We start from the raw sequence: 14,216 nt of genomic DNA on the forward strand, positions 1-14,216 counted from the left end.
AGTGTCTGTTTTCTTTAGCTACACGGATTATGAAACTGGTACTGGTATATGAAGTTCAACGGTATGTGCGATTATCATAATTCGTTGGAAAATCAAACTCTCGCAATCTTCATTATTTTCCTGTACGTAATTCAGGTCTCATGCATCAAAAGCTCCGCCCCCGTTACGTAGACTTTACAGAAACCCTATTTCACCTTCGACCTTGACGACGTTCCAGTAAGAGGAGTAAAACTTCGATTCTGATCTGCACGTTGACTCGCGCTTGGCTTGCCAACTGGCATCGGAGATTGAATATTAGGCGCCCTCCACACCCAATAGCCCCATTTTAGTCCACGATTTGATGCAAGTTACCATCGATGCACATTCTCCGCTAGTTTCGATCGATCTAATCAGTAAATTATACTTCGTCATTTTATCGAATGAAGGAGGAAACTTTGCTCAAATTGTGGCTATACTTAAAGCAGTACCAAAGATCATGAAATAAATCGATGATAAACTATGCGAACATCCAGGCGGTGGTCCCTTTTTATATAATTATACGATTGACTTTGTAATTAATTTATTATCCAATCGACAAAACTGTATAAAATCAAGCTAGCAGCTGGTCAATTTTCATATTAGGAATTCGATACCGAATCACCTAGCCTTTGATCATTCGTACATCGCTTTTCATAAAAAAGTTTGTGCGAATTTCTTCGAAATTCGGAACGTTGCCGTGTGTGCGACAGCTCGAGTCAGACTCGGTGACTAGACCAGGTGATTTTGCACGGAATTCCTCGTAGTTGTAATCAATGCTAGAAATTGACTTCTTCGTAACAATTATATAAACACACAAGACTTATTCTGAGTTTTCTTACAAGATATATACGACATGCGCACAGACATATATGATTTTTACACGAGGGTTGATTGATATATGAGTTCCCTGCCTTATGTAACTTATAGTGTAAATTTGTTCAGCCTGCTAACAATAAGACAGCAGTTTATAAAGTGTAAAATTATGCGCGCAGCAGCCACTTAAGTGTAAAAATGTTTTTTTCCAGTATTGGCGTATTGAAAGTAAGATTGATTCGAACTCCCAGGAAGTAGTTCGTGCAGTTTCCTTCTTTTTTTTTTTTTTTTTGGTACCGTACTTTGTGCCCAGTAACGATTCCGGTCATTGGTGTATCATCCATTTTGTTTTTCGTACACCCCGTTCGCTTGCACTTTTAATGGCTTCATTGATTCAATGTCGTTCAATTGGTCAAGATGCGCCTTCTTTTTACTAATTCTCCTGGAAAAAAGCAGTAACACGACCATCAGTACCTCAGCATAGACAGCGAGGTCGATCTAAAGTATTAACATGAATCAATCGGAGTACGTACTTTCCGAATTGCTCGCTGTCCTCAATTGTTTCCGGCAATGTCTTGTTCAAAGTTTCTGGTAGAAGCAATGACATTAGTCCACCGATGAACGCACAGAATCCAAAAATAACCAATGGCAGTGGCACCCAAATTTTAGCCTGCAATTAATTGAAATATTCGATTACGACGAGTGCGTTTGAGAGTTCCGTTCGTACACGTCGGTTGCGATTTTTTTTTCAAACTATCGATTCGATAAAATGAGGAAACAATCGTTAGTTTTCGTCGAAAAATCACTCACCAAATGATTTATGTAGGGTGCAATTACTCCGCCCACCCTGGCAAAGGTGGAACAAGCCCCGAGACCAACATTTCTTATCACAGTAGGGAACTGTTCAGCGGTGAAGACATAGACGGCCCCATACGACGATGTGATCGCCATTTTTCCCAACATTGCCAAGAGAATCGTCAACCACTGCATATCTGTTAACATGAGATTCATCACGATCTAAGATTTGTTGCGTCTTTATTACGGTGGTGAAATTTTTCAGATGTATCTAGGCTCGCTTACCAGCCGGTACGAATATCGTTAGAAGTAATACCGTTCCAGCGAATAGCATACAACCGCATAGAATAACTTTTCTTCCCCATCTATTCAGTGTGAAGAGCAGAAACGTGTAAGCTGGTATTTCTACAAAACCACCGACTACAAAATTGACATAATCATTACCCCCGAGATTTGAGGTGTTCCAAGATAAACCGTAATACGTTCCACTATTGACGAACCTGAGGATATGAGAAATTCACAAAATAGCTTGACGCAATATCATCTGGCGATCGGGAAGAAATTGCATGAATGATTGCCGTTGAACACTCACCAGTTGAAGAAAAGCAGTAGACTCTTTTTTCTCAAATTTGGATATCTGATGAGATCGAATAGCGACGGTTCCTTCGTCTCTGATTTACTGGAGACATCGTTGATCAACAAACTATCTAAGGTGGATTCAGGTAATTCAACGCCATTCTCCATAGATGCTTTCTGAAGTAGCTCTTTGGCTTCGTCCTTACGACCTTTCGTCAATAGCCAACGTGCCGATTCGGGAACAAACCTGTCGATGAATCGGTAAAAGCTCAAAATCTGATAATTTGGAACATCGAACCTGATGTCATTGGAGGTAATCGAGAGAAGCAATGACATGGAGCTTTATAAAATATAAAACCATGTAATTTACCACCAGTACGAGAGGAAAATGAGACTGGGTATGGTGATGGCTATCTGGAAATATCTCCAATTCGTAAGAAAGTAAGCGAAAGCAGTCGTGAGGATGTAGCCAGTTGTGAAAAATAATTGACAACCAACTCCGGCGACCAATCTCTTCTGAGGGCCGACCATTTCAAGTGCTGTAAGAGAAACATTGAGACCACAATTAGCGGAGAAGTAGATACCGACTTACTAATTTCGTGCAGCAGCTGGGTGGTATCTAATTTTCACGAGAATGAACCTTACCAATAACGTAAGCTACCAAAAATACGCCGCTCGTTGTTGATCCCAAGATTAATCTGAAGATGACGTACGAAACGTACTCGGGGCTAACCGCGACGAGCACACCACATACCAATTGGATGACCAGAGACAAAAAGAATATCGGTCTGCGTCCATATTTATCGGACAATGCACCAAAAACCATCGAGCCCAGCATCACTCCCACCATGAACAGTGAGTCCCCTGTAGCTGTTAGCCATGCTTTGTCACAGACGTGATTCCACTGGAATAGATAAAGATTCACACAATTTCATCTGAAAGGTCGGAAGACGATCATCTCAAATTTGGCGTTATTACGAAGTGATGAACGATTATTTATTTGCAGTATTTTCGCTAAAAAATGGAATAAAAAATGCCGAAATAATTATCCATCGAGAAGCGTAAAATCGAGTATGAAATTCAGACGCCGAATCAATTTCGACGTCTCACCCGAGTCGGCGTCAATTTACCTCAGATGTAGTTGAACTTTGGTACAGAGACCTATCGTATACGTAAGATTCGCACGCGACGGAGGGCGGCTTCGTTGTATAATTTCCGTCCAAGGCATATTGAGGATCGGTAACGTTGAGGTCATATCTTTCGCACTGAGACCAACGGCGGGTTTTAGTGTCCCATGGAATCGTAAAGTTTCTAATATTTTCTGGGAGCTGAAAAGTAGAGTTGGCGGGGTCTTCGTGTGGCAATAGGCATCTGAAGTCCGGATTTGCTCCCAAAAATACTCCACTCATTTTGTGTAAGGCACAAGATATCGCAGGCAGACAAAGTAGCAGATATATTCTGCGTTGATATCGCCCGAACTCTCCCATGTGTAGAATAATGTCGTCGTACGCCATTTTTTTTTCCTTAATTTCTTCCGCTGGCGATGTCGAGTCTCTCAGATCTTTCTTCGATGTTCCGATTCCGTTTGTCAAGTCTACTTTGCAGAAGGGCTTTTCCAAATTAGAATTATTTATAGACGCCGACAATACGTCTTCGCAATTACTTTGAGCAAGGCACTTTGTTTCCGCCGAATTAGAATTTTTTTCCACGACCCCCTTCGGGCTCTTTTGTACCCTTTGATCTCCTTGTTCGGCTCTAGAAGACTTGGTGTCTACCCCCGGTGCATTATTGAGAAAATGAGATTCGATGGGATGTTCTTTGCATTTAGCAGCGTCCAGAGGTCTGATTTGGACTTTTTCAGGGATAAACGAAGCCGAGTCTTTGGTAATTTCGTCAGGCTCGTTGGCAGCGTTTATATCCTGCAAGTCAAAAATTGCATTGATCAATCATTCGAACTTCCAATTACCCGATTTCTAATGAAATCAAATATCTTGTGTGGATCAAAAAAAAAGAAATGATGTACGACGTGCACTTGTGATGCGATAATTTTGCCTCTAACTTCGGGGGAAATTTTAAATATTATTTCTTATTCTTATCATAAATCAATAACCGTACAGTTATAAAAATCTGCCCGCTGAGGAAAATCTGTGCGTTGCACACGTATTTAATAAACGCAACATGTTTTATAACTCTCCATGTAAATTTACAATAGCGATAGCGGTGTTTATAGGCTTTTGAAAACAACGCGACCGCGAGTCAGCTGAAATCGCACACATTTATCAGCCAGAGACAGAGGAATAATTTATCATTTGAAGGTGAGAAAATTGGAATAAAATTCGTAAGCCCTAGTTTCACATCAAACCAAAAAAATTGTTTTTAACAAACTCTCATGTTAATTGATTGCATGATTTTTTATTAATGAATTTTTCCAAATTAACACCTATTGAGAATCGATCTCGAAAAAAGCATAATACGATACTGTATTCTGAATAATTTCCGAATTCAATAAGTTTCCGAATACGTGAACAATGAATTTGATCTTCAAATTAAAACCCATGACTTTGAAAGCCCGTGAGCGAAGTTCAAAACAACGAGATAACGAATTCATTGAGCCTAGAAGCCAGCTGTTTTGTTGTCATTGCAATGAGTTTCATTCATATTGTCCAACAATCTCCAACGTAGACCGCAGTGGCTTCCAGCCAAACAGTTTCTTTCCGGATTCCGATTATGATTTTATCAGATATACGTAGCCATATATATCGTGAAGGATTTCAAACATCATTCTGAATTAAAAAAAAATTTTCCCTCATGGATTCTCGCCTTTCTCTACACCTCCTTTGATAAAAATTCATTCTGTCTATGTATGTCATTTTGTACGCCTTTTTCTCTGCGGTTAGAAATAATAGCGCACTTCTCTGATTAAAGATACCGAAATATCTCTAAATGAAATCAAGGGTTCCGTTTCCGTTTCCTATGCCACACAATCAGTGTGGTCAGTATCCCATTACCGAACTTCTATTTCATTTCGTACGTAGAACCGAAATTTCTATAACGTACACGGGATCGCAAAAGTTGTATCACATGTTTTCTATATTATAAGATTCACGAATTTTGAACAATGCGTTCGACGGGTCAACGCGCATCTAACGCGCGGATCGTCGCGGTTTTCGAATCGTATTCAATGAAGGAACGCGTATCATGTAAATTATAGTAACAATCATCTGGTGTGCGACGTGCCCCCTATATAATTGCACGCGCCGATACGATATTCTCCACAGCTATATATTTCCACACATGATCTTTTATTCGCTTATCGCGTTGACATTGAACCAACAGATGATTCGTGGCTACTGCCTTCGGCTGACTCCTAAGACTCGGAGGTATAGAAATAGGAATTTTTTCGTGATTTTTTCAAGCTACCGCAGATCCCGAATCCGACATGCTAGACGTTGTACGAAATTATTGTTGTATCACACAAGATAAAAAAAAAAAACCTGAAAAGCAAGCCTAAAGAAAACTATGAATGAGAAAAAAAAATATATGACTTTGTGAATCACTGCATACATCGGTGCATGATCGTTCAGATTGAGTGTCATTTTAACACAATATTCCCGATTGCGAACTTTTTTTATATTACCGAAAGCATTTGACCGATCAGAACTCACGAGAACTTGATTTCGAACAAATTGTTAATCTGATGTGAAACATGTACGTGGGTGAGAATCGATACGCCGAAGAAACCGTTCCGTATACGATAATCGGACCGATCTTGGACCCTCCGATTGAATAATTGAATCATGTTTTCGAATGTGTGTAAAAAGGTATGAACATCATGCGCTCTCGTAATACGCGGAGGCTGCAAAGCTTCACAGTTGATATATTAATTTGTGTCAATTGTCGGGCCACAGAACGCGTAACTGTGTTATACCATGCGGTTAAGTTCACATTCATCATTCAACATTCGAGTTATACTACGATCTTCGTATAATCATGCGCGCCCTACAGCGCATTTCAATGAAAATAACGAAAACTGAAAATGTAAAGTATCCGTATACCGTAATCGTATGAATCGAAGAAGAAAAAAAATGCAATTGAAAGAGCCAATTACGATAGGTCGAATACAAATGATTGGAACGCGCCAAGTTTCGAATGAGCATCTTTCGAGGATTTCCTCGGTTCTTTCGGCACTTTGACCCATGACCTACGATTCTTGCAGGCGGGAAAATCGATTCTTCCGAAGAAGTTTGAGGATCAGAATTATTGAAGGGCCGCAGGTTCGGTCGAGAAACTGAACGAGACGCAGGTCGCGTTAGTTCGATTGATAATTTTCAAATCTAATTCGTCAGGGAAACAAAAGGAATGAAATATATACCTGAATTATGATCACCGGACCAAACACTGCCTCGACCAACTACCAAATCCGAGGTTCGCACTTGGCGGTGTCCGGACGACAACTGACGCGGCGGATAACATCGCATCGGAGTCTACCGGGATGGTGCATTCTCCAAGGACTTTTAACTATTCGCTTTTGATTTTCAACCCTAAACCGCTGAACACCGCTGTGCGGGTGGTTTTCCCCCCCATAGCGCTACGGTTGTGTTCGCCTCTCCTTTCATCGATACTTGCAGCCATTTATGAATGTAGGCGTTTACTGATTTCAAAAAATTATATGCACATCAAAGCGGTTGGGGTAGCATATCGTAAATTCCTTCATTGGATCTAATTAATAGATACTTGTGATTGATTTGCAATCAAACAATTCTCAAAGCGAATAGCTAACATTAATTCAAGCCATCAAGATCTCTCGATGATCGAAAACACCCTCATCGGATCTTATCTGATCAATGATCACGCGTTTAGAATGTAAGGTAGCTCTGAGTAAACTCTGCAGTTTTTTGACTCCGAGAGAAAAGTCCGGCGTTATCTGTTCATCCGAGAAATGCAGCAGCGCACGTTGATATCTTTCCGTACACGTGATGCGCGATATATATTTACGTATTACATGAATATAAATATAAGTAGGTATAGAGTGCAGTGGAAGCGCGGGTTTCAGCAATCAGAAACTATGCATAAATCCGTAGGGAATTTCAACTGCAGGGTTTAACGATCTGATCGTCTGCAGCATTCGCGGCCCCGACAAGGCAGTCCGGTCAAGTATTCAAATTCAATTCCCCCCTCCCCCCCCTCCCAATTCGGAGTCGGTATCTAAACGAATCGCAACTTGGATCATGTGGCCTGTCGCACGCCGTTGAATCCACCTTCATTTCGTTTTGCCGATAAAAAATTAAACGAACAAACTAACAAAAATTCAGGGGATGCGCGACCTAGCCGTAGGAGAATGATCTTCCGAAATGAAGTCGAGCACTTCTCTGGGTCAATTTTTAAATTAGAAACGCTGGCACGATCGAATGGTATATTGAATGGGTCATCCGAGCACACGCGCGATGCACGTTGATAACGTTTATTATTCAGGATAACCACCGAACAGTATTTTGATCTGAAAACGCCTCATAAACGATACCAGATGATCCTTAACGCGCGGATTCATCTTGCACCTAATCGGAAACTGAATGAAAACTTTTGGTGCTGATTTATCGAAAACCTTGCGACTTTTGTATCGACGATGTCTCCTTTTATACAATTTTTTATAGAGGAATGTAAGTAGATCGCAAGGTTTCAAACGATCGACTCGTACGATGGGAAGCATCTAGTAATACGTACCGGCGATGAAACATGAAAAATATTGTGGACCATATAATCATAATTTATCAACGCCTCAACACGCTCTATGTGCGTATACTCAATCACAATGTTATCTTGAGCAAGTCACGATAACCTTTCGTCAAATAAGTTGATGCCTCAACGAATAACTCTGGTACATATGTACCACACGTACGCGTTTACAGCAGGAACGTTCAAAGCGCGGAGTGCCGCACCTTGTTCACCTCGGAAGTTCAAATAGGGAGCAGACTAAAATTATCTCCTTTGTCCATCATCGAATCAGCGAACGTACCTCGTATCACACGTTCGTATCAAATATCACGAAATCCCAAGTGACGAACAATTGCGTCGTTCTTAATTTTAACAAGTTCATCGAATAGGGAGGGACAGATTTTCGAAGATTTTTCGATAATTTTCAAGACAAACAACCGAATGTCATACGAGCAATCAAGTTCACACCGACGATCGACTCATGGACCATGACCTTCCTTCAATTATGATATGTTGCAGTACAGCCGGTGCATACAAGTTCACTTACATAGGTATACATATATGTGTAACGTACGCCCGGTTGAATTAATTGTGAATCGCTTAGCGGTCCAGAGCGCGTTTGGACAACTTTTTCGTGTAGCTGGACGGCCCACGAAAAGTTGTCCAAGCGAGCTCGGCCGCAAAACGATTCGCGATCAACCGAACCGAACGTACATATGGATATCTAACACACTGCGAATGAAGCTAAAATTGGGCACAACGTCTCGTAGTTCCACTTGAAAATTCTTGGGCTGGGCCCTGATGGCCCTGACGGCCCTTTTAGCTACTTGGCTACGTGGGACCTGCATAATCAAGGCTATTTATAGAGAGTTGCCCCACTAGTTTCATGCAGCCGTACGAAAAAATGCGACTGGTTTTCTGCGACCAAAAAATATCAGCTCGTACCTGCAACGCGGCTGCAAGATAGTCGGGACGTTGCTAACGTAGAGTTAAAGTACCGCAGGAACCTCTGAGAGTCTAGACGTTTATCTACAATACGGACTACCAGCGTTCGAAATTATAGGTGCAGAAGATGAAATCGATTCGAGTTTTACTTGGAAACTCGGTAATATTCTGTTATTATTCGTCACCGTAATATTGCGCTTCGGTAAATAATTCAACGATAAAATTGTCATTTTTCAGAATCGGTAGATGGAAAAATAGTCCTCGACATCGTTCGATCGATACACTTTACACATACCCGATACCCAGACCAAATATGGTCCGCTATAAAAAAAAAGTAACCAGATAAAAAGTTCAATAATTATACACTTCGTGATGACCACCTATTGAATACCTGCTCCCTTGCCAAATAAAAACCTTCTCGTCGATTCGAGGTCGCATGTAATTTCACATAAATGCAACCCTTACTTACGAGTTTATCACGTTTGTAAGTGTATAGTAATTAATTTTTTTGTTCTGCAACCTACGGTACGGAATTACTCGTAAAAACGGTAAAATCGTGCAAACACAAGAATATACAATTACGTAGAAATTTTTTCGAAAGAAGAAAATTCTGCGGGCAAAAACTCGCGTAATACATCTTTCAAAAAACGGAACACCTTCCGCTTTTTTTGGGAAAAATTGTGCTCTTCTAAAGTCGATGGAACGTAGATAAAGTAGAAAGTTTCCGAATGCAAAACGCCTTCCCATCCTAAAATAGACCCTGGCATCGTTAGGTGAGCGTACGCTATAGGACATTCATAAGCAAAACATCACGCCACTTCTTGTGAACGAATAGGAAATGAAAGTTTCTGCAAAATTATCGTGCGAGGATTGCATGCTAAGGAATACAAATTTTTCCCCCACGTGTTGCAGGTAAACTGTAATTTCTAGCTGCTGCTGAATCCATTCCAAGAACTTGAGTGAACCGAAGGTTTGAACGAGAGTGCCTCACAGAAGACACGTTGTTTTATGGATCATGTGAAAACACATGAGTAAGTAAAGCACATGCTGAGACATTAGATTTTAATTTTATTCGACAGGAGTAAAAAGCTGGGCAAATCATTCGGTACAACACAAATCTGTTTTATTCATACATACATTAATGTTATCCATTTCGAGGTGAAAATCGTTGAGACCAAAGCACGCGGTAAGAACGTTAATTTAAATACGGTAAAAATACTTCGTCATTAATTGTCGAACTGCGACGCTCTACGTTGAGTTCAGTTGCGAGGGGACGTCATAGATTTCAGGGGTGTTATATGTTCTATTTGGGGTTCTATTTTTGAGCTTTAACGACCCGTTCAGAGATCGCGCTGCAGGTACGATAACTGCGGTTTCGCCACGGCCGTACAAGCTCCTACCCCTCGTCCTACCCCAAGCGTTACAGGGCGTAAGGATCCTGCCAACGAACTCTTTGGTCCCTGCCAGCGATGCGAATCTAATGTAAAACACCTGCGATTACTGCAGGGCTAATTGTAAGCTTATTTGGGCAAAACTCGCAATGAGATGACTCGAGATATCGTAATGATTCTAATTCTAGGCTCTCCCTGCATACCTTGCAGTGCTTGTTGCTATAAACCTATGAATGGAAATGCAGGAAAGTTTCGTTGTGAAACGTACACAGAATTGATACGATAGTCGTGACACACGTGCGACGTGCACACATGTCTACCGAATGCTGCAGTTATTGTCGAGTTATCATCGCATACGTTTGAAATCATTGCAATGGCCATGCATGACGTGGGAATGCAGGAAAGTTTTGTCGAAAGACTCTTCACGGAATTGATACAACAGTCGTGACACACGTGTAATCGTGTAAACACCTACCCGTTACTGCAGTTACCTCCGAGTTATGATCACGCGTTCGAAGTCATTGTAATCGTTATGCGTGTTAGAGGGGAAAAAAAAAAACAGTATATGTAAAACGTAAGACTCTTTCGAGTGTCACGAATATGAAAAATCGAGATTTATTTCCCTCATCTTTTATTATTTACCTGCTTCTAATAGGAATGCAGTTTCCGAGAAAGCTTTCGAGCTACATGCGCAACTGATTTTAAGATCATAGCTATCGTACGATTGATGAACAAAATGTAATAATTATCACGTATAATTTACGAGCCTTGATTCTCCTTACTCATATTTACATTCGGTCTCCGTGAGCGAAGCTTAATTACTCCATATCCATGACTCGAGAGCCTTTTGAAAGTTTGTTACAAAATCTTCAATCAGATTCAATGTATTCTAATTCTACCTGATAAACGTAACATTCATATCACTTGATGATCTGGGACGTTGATATATGGCGTGCAATATAAGTCGGACAACGTAATATGATCTGCCTTCAGGTGTGAAATGAGCTTTTGCACTTGATTGTGCAATCGTTACACAAGAAAATATCGAATGTGATATTGTGGAGTACAAACATCTATGTAAATTGAATGGACGGTACCAATTGTAAACCACATCCACCGTTACAAAGACATTCAATGCCAATTTAGAGAAAAGATAGAGAAAAAGATCTCCAGAAAAATCTGAATTAACTCTACAAACTCCGGTGTTACACGTGGCAGAATTTGCAAGGGCATATTTTCGGAAAAAAATTCAAGTTATCACTGAATTCAAATTGGCATAGATTGTCCTGTCTATTTTAATTGGAACACTGGTTAATCCTGTCGATATATTCCCACGGCCAAATCACGTGAATGTCACTCACTCTCTGGGCGCACACGTGACTCGTAGGTGACAGCTTACGGTGTTACCTCCTCACGTGTCGAACGGTCTTGACTCATTGCCTCACCTATTCTCTCTCATTCTATCTTATACTATTTGACTAATACGTGCTGTATAGTATAATCATAGATATATTGAACATATATCTATGGTACCAGCCATTGGGGGAATGAACTCTCGGCGTCCAGCCACACATTTATCGTACATCGTCGCTCTTATATTTACAAAGATACGATCGTCGTTCTAACATCGTATGATCGGCTGGACGTACTTTCGGCTTTTGTACTTTCCCAGGGCAAATTATCTTCACTCATTACGAAACATTCGAATAATCAGTGTTTCGACGACATTGAAAATCAACGAGACTTTATCAAAATACAATTATCTCAATTAGCTTATGCCCTTTATGGCGGACGCGCCTCAATTCGCGTTACACAAAGCATGGATGGCTGCCCATCGTTCTCTGTCTCCCCGAAAGGTCGAGGCTTTTTCTGTGAAAAAAGAAACGCGGTTGATTGGCTATTGTAATTTCAAAGATATCACAAGTCTGTTTGTTTTTTTATTTCCTCTTGTTTCGGGTTCATCTTTCGAGCAATCATGGTTCCTATTGATCCATCGATAATTATGCGAAACATCATTACGACTAGGTGCAGATGCCTCATCGGTCAGCTGATGGAATGACGATGTGGAGTATAATTATTTAATCACGCTAGTTCTATTTCTGTAGTTTGAAAACTGATAAGAAATAGAGTGTAAGCGGGCAAGAGAGAAGCGAATGTTAGGTGAACTCGGCGTCGAGAGAAAAATAGCGTTTCACAGAAGTAAGGCGACACCTGCGTGTAAATCAGTCGGAAACTGAATATGTTATCGTGCATGCATGTATTTGGAATACATTTCCTTATTAATCGTTTAGAAAAATTCATAAATTGTTCAGCTCGAGGAACTCTCCCCGTATATACTTTATAACAGTATAAATCTTTTAACTCAACGTTTCACAATCACTTAGCTTAATCGTTAACTTTCCGTTTTATTATTAGCGTTCGTAACGTATGTATATTCGTAATGAATTACAATGATGATTGCAAGGCTTCGTTAAAATGCGGGTATGTAGATTCGTGTGTATTTCAATGTTACTGATGGTTTGACAAACCAGCATAATAATTTCCTATGTACCGATTCCGCTATCAAAAGAGAATCCGAGCAGCTCAATTTTTACGATATCTTCCGTCATATATAATATTTAATTGTGACACAATTTGTTCACGGCTTGATTAAATTATCTAAAATGGTGGAAAATTCCATCAGATCAACAGAGATGAGTTTCTACATTCGATTGAGACCCTGCCATTGATGAAAACCGGGCTCTTGATAACAAAGAATCACGAAGGTAGCAGAAGAAAAGAAATTCATTTCAGTAAATGTTCTTCATTTAGTTAGTTGATACTAAACTCTAGCATTGAAACCTACACTACAAATCAAAGGTTGTATCTCCCGGCTTTACGACAATGATAAGTTAAGCCACTTTGAAACGAATAAATCTCACCACTTGAAAACGCACGAAGGAACAAGAGTTCAACGCACACGTATGTAGGTACAGGTGCATATTGATCTGATGATATCGAAAAATTTCAAGGCATCGCATGCTGATTAAACCGAATGATACTATCGCTATAGAGAGCCAAATTTAATCATCAAAATTGTTATTACTTTTATCATCATCCATCAATATCGTACACTCTCACCTAAGATCGCTTTAGTCTAGCTGATAAAACACATCGATTCAATCCAATTATATTATATGTGGAGAGGAATTACGAATAGTTTGCAAGTGATATAATCGCTACGAGTAGCACAAGCGTATAAGATCACAACGTATTAAATCAAAGTAAAAGATAGTTCATACTTACAACTGTCCATCACCTGTCTGCGGTAAAAATCCATTTTTATGGTACACTATTGATGCAGATAAAAAATTTGGACACACCGCGACAAGACGACGAAAATCATCTACTTTCTAGACTTATTGTGAGTTAGCTGCAGGCAGCTACCGGCTACCCGTTTACTTTAGAATCAAGTACGCCTTGATAGCGCCACGCTGCCGACGGATTTCACATGTGGTCTATTCATACATACGTATACTAACGCGACACGCGACCTGCGTGTATGTATGTATAAAAAACATGCGTGTCCACGTGTGTGTCCCACCACCGACGGACGTTACGCACCACTATACGTAGGCTAAGTTCCGCTAGTTAAGATCACGCGCGAAACTCGAGTCTGCAATCAAGAATCGAGATACCTATCGGGCTCACGCAATGCGTATCCGGGTTACCGAACAAAACCGTCTCCGCGGTGAATAAAATATGACAAGCTTATGTAATCATGTACACGAATAAACCGGAGGGTTGACCACCATTGGGGCGCTATTGTAGCGATGAACCGACATTGGTTCTACTTGTTGTAGAAATTTTTTAACGCTAATGTTATTACCATGGTCCGTTACACCAAACAAGGCTGTCGCCAGAAATCAGATTTAGGAGTCGAGATACGTCAAGCTGTCGCATCTCTATGTTGTTAGAAAAATTGCT

The 14,216-nt window shown here is 40.5% G+C and overlaps 2 protein-coding genes across 21 annotated transcripts in view; one reads left to right on the forward strand and one right to left on the reverse strand.

Annotated features, from left to right (window-relative positions):
• The window catches only part of LOC105687875 (intersectin-1), a 44,789-nt gene that overhangs the window by 2,348 nt on the left and 28,225 nt on the right, over positions 1-14,216 (forward strand). For 19 of the 20 annotated variants that reach the window (XM_048657008.1, XM_048657009.1, XM_048657011.1 and 16 more), the window contains exon 2: positions 9,772-9,890. The exons of the other annotated variant lie outside the window; for it this stretch is intronic. In XM_048657008.1, coding sequence (XP_048512965.1) covers positions 9,887-9,890 — 4 coding nt within the window. In that variant the 5' untranslated portion in view covers positions 9,772-9,886. The remainder of the gene's footprint in view (positions 1-9,771; positions 9,891-14,216) is intronic. 20 annotated transcript variants of the gene reach the window in all.
• LOC105687883 (organic cation transporter protein) lies at positions 7-10,143 on the reverse strand. The gene is made up of 9 exons (XM_012403824.3): positions 9,997-10,143; positions 3,333-4,121; positions 2,848-3,106; positions 2,573-2,741; positions 2,219-2,449; positions 1,912-2,126; positions 1,642-1,823; positions 1,365-1,501; positions 7-1,273 (listed from the first exon to the last, which is right to left on the reverse strand). Exons 1-9 carry the CDS (start codon positions 10,009-10,011, stop codon positions 1,168-1,170), a joined length of 2,103 nt encoding a protein of 700 aa, XP_012259247.2. The 5' UTR covers positions 10,012-10,143; the 3' UTR covers positions 7-1,167.

The sequence above is a fragment of the Athalia rosae genome, chromosome 6 (assembly GCF_917208135.1).
Source record: "Athalia rosae chromosome 6, iyAthRosa1.1, whole genome shotgun sequence".
NCBI lineage: Eukaryota > Metazoa > Arthropoda > Insecta > Hymenoptera > Athaliidae > Athalia > Athalia rosae.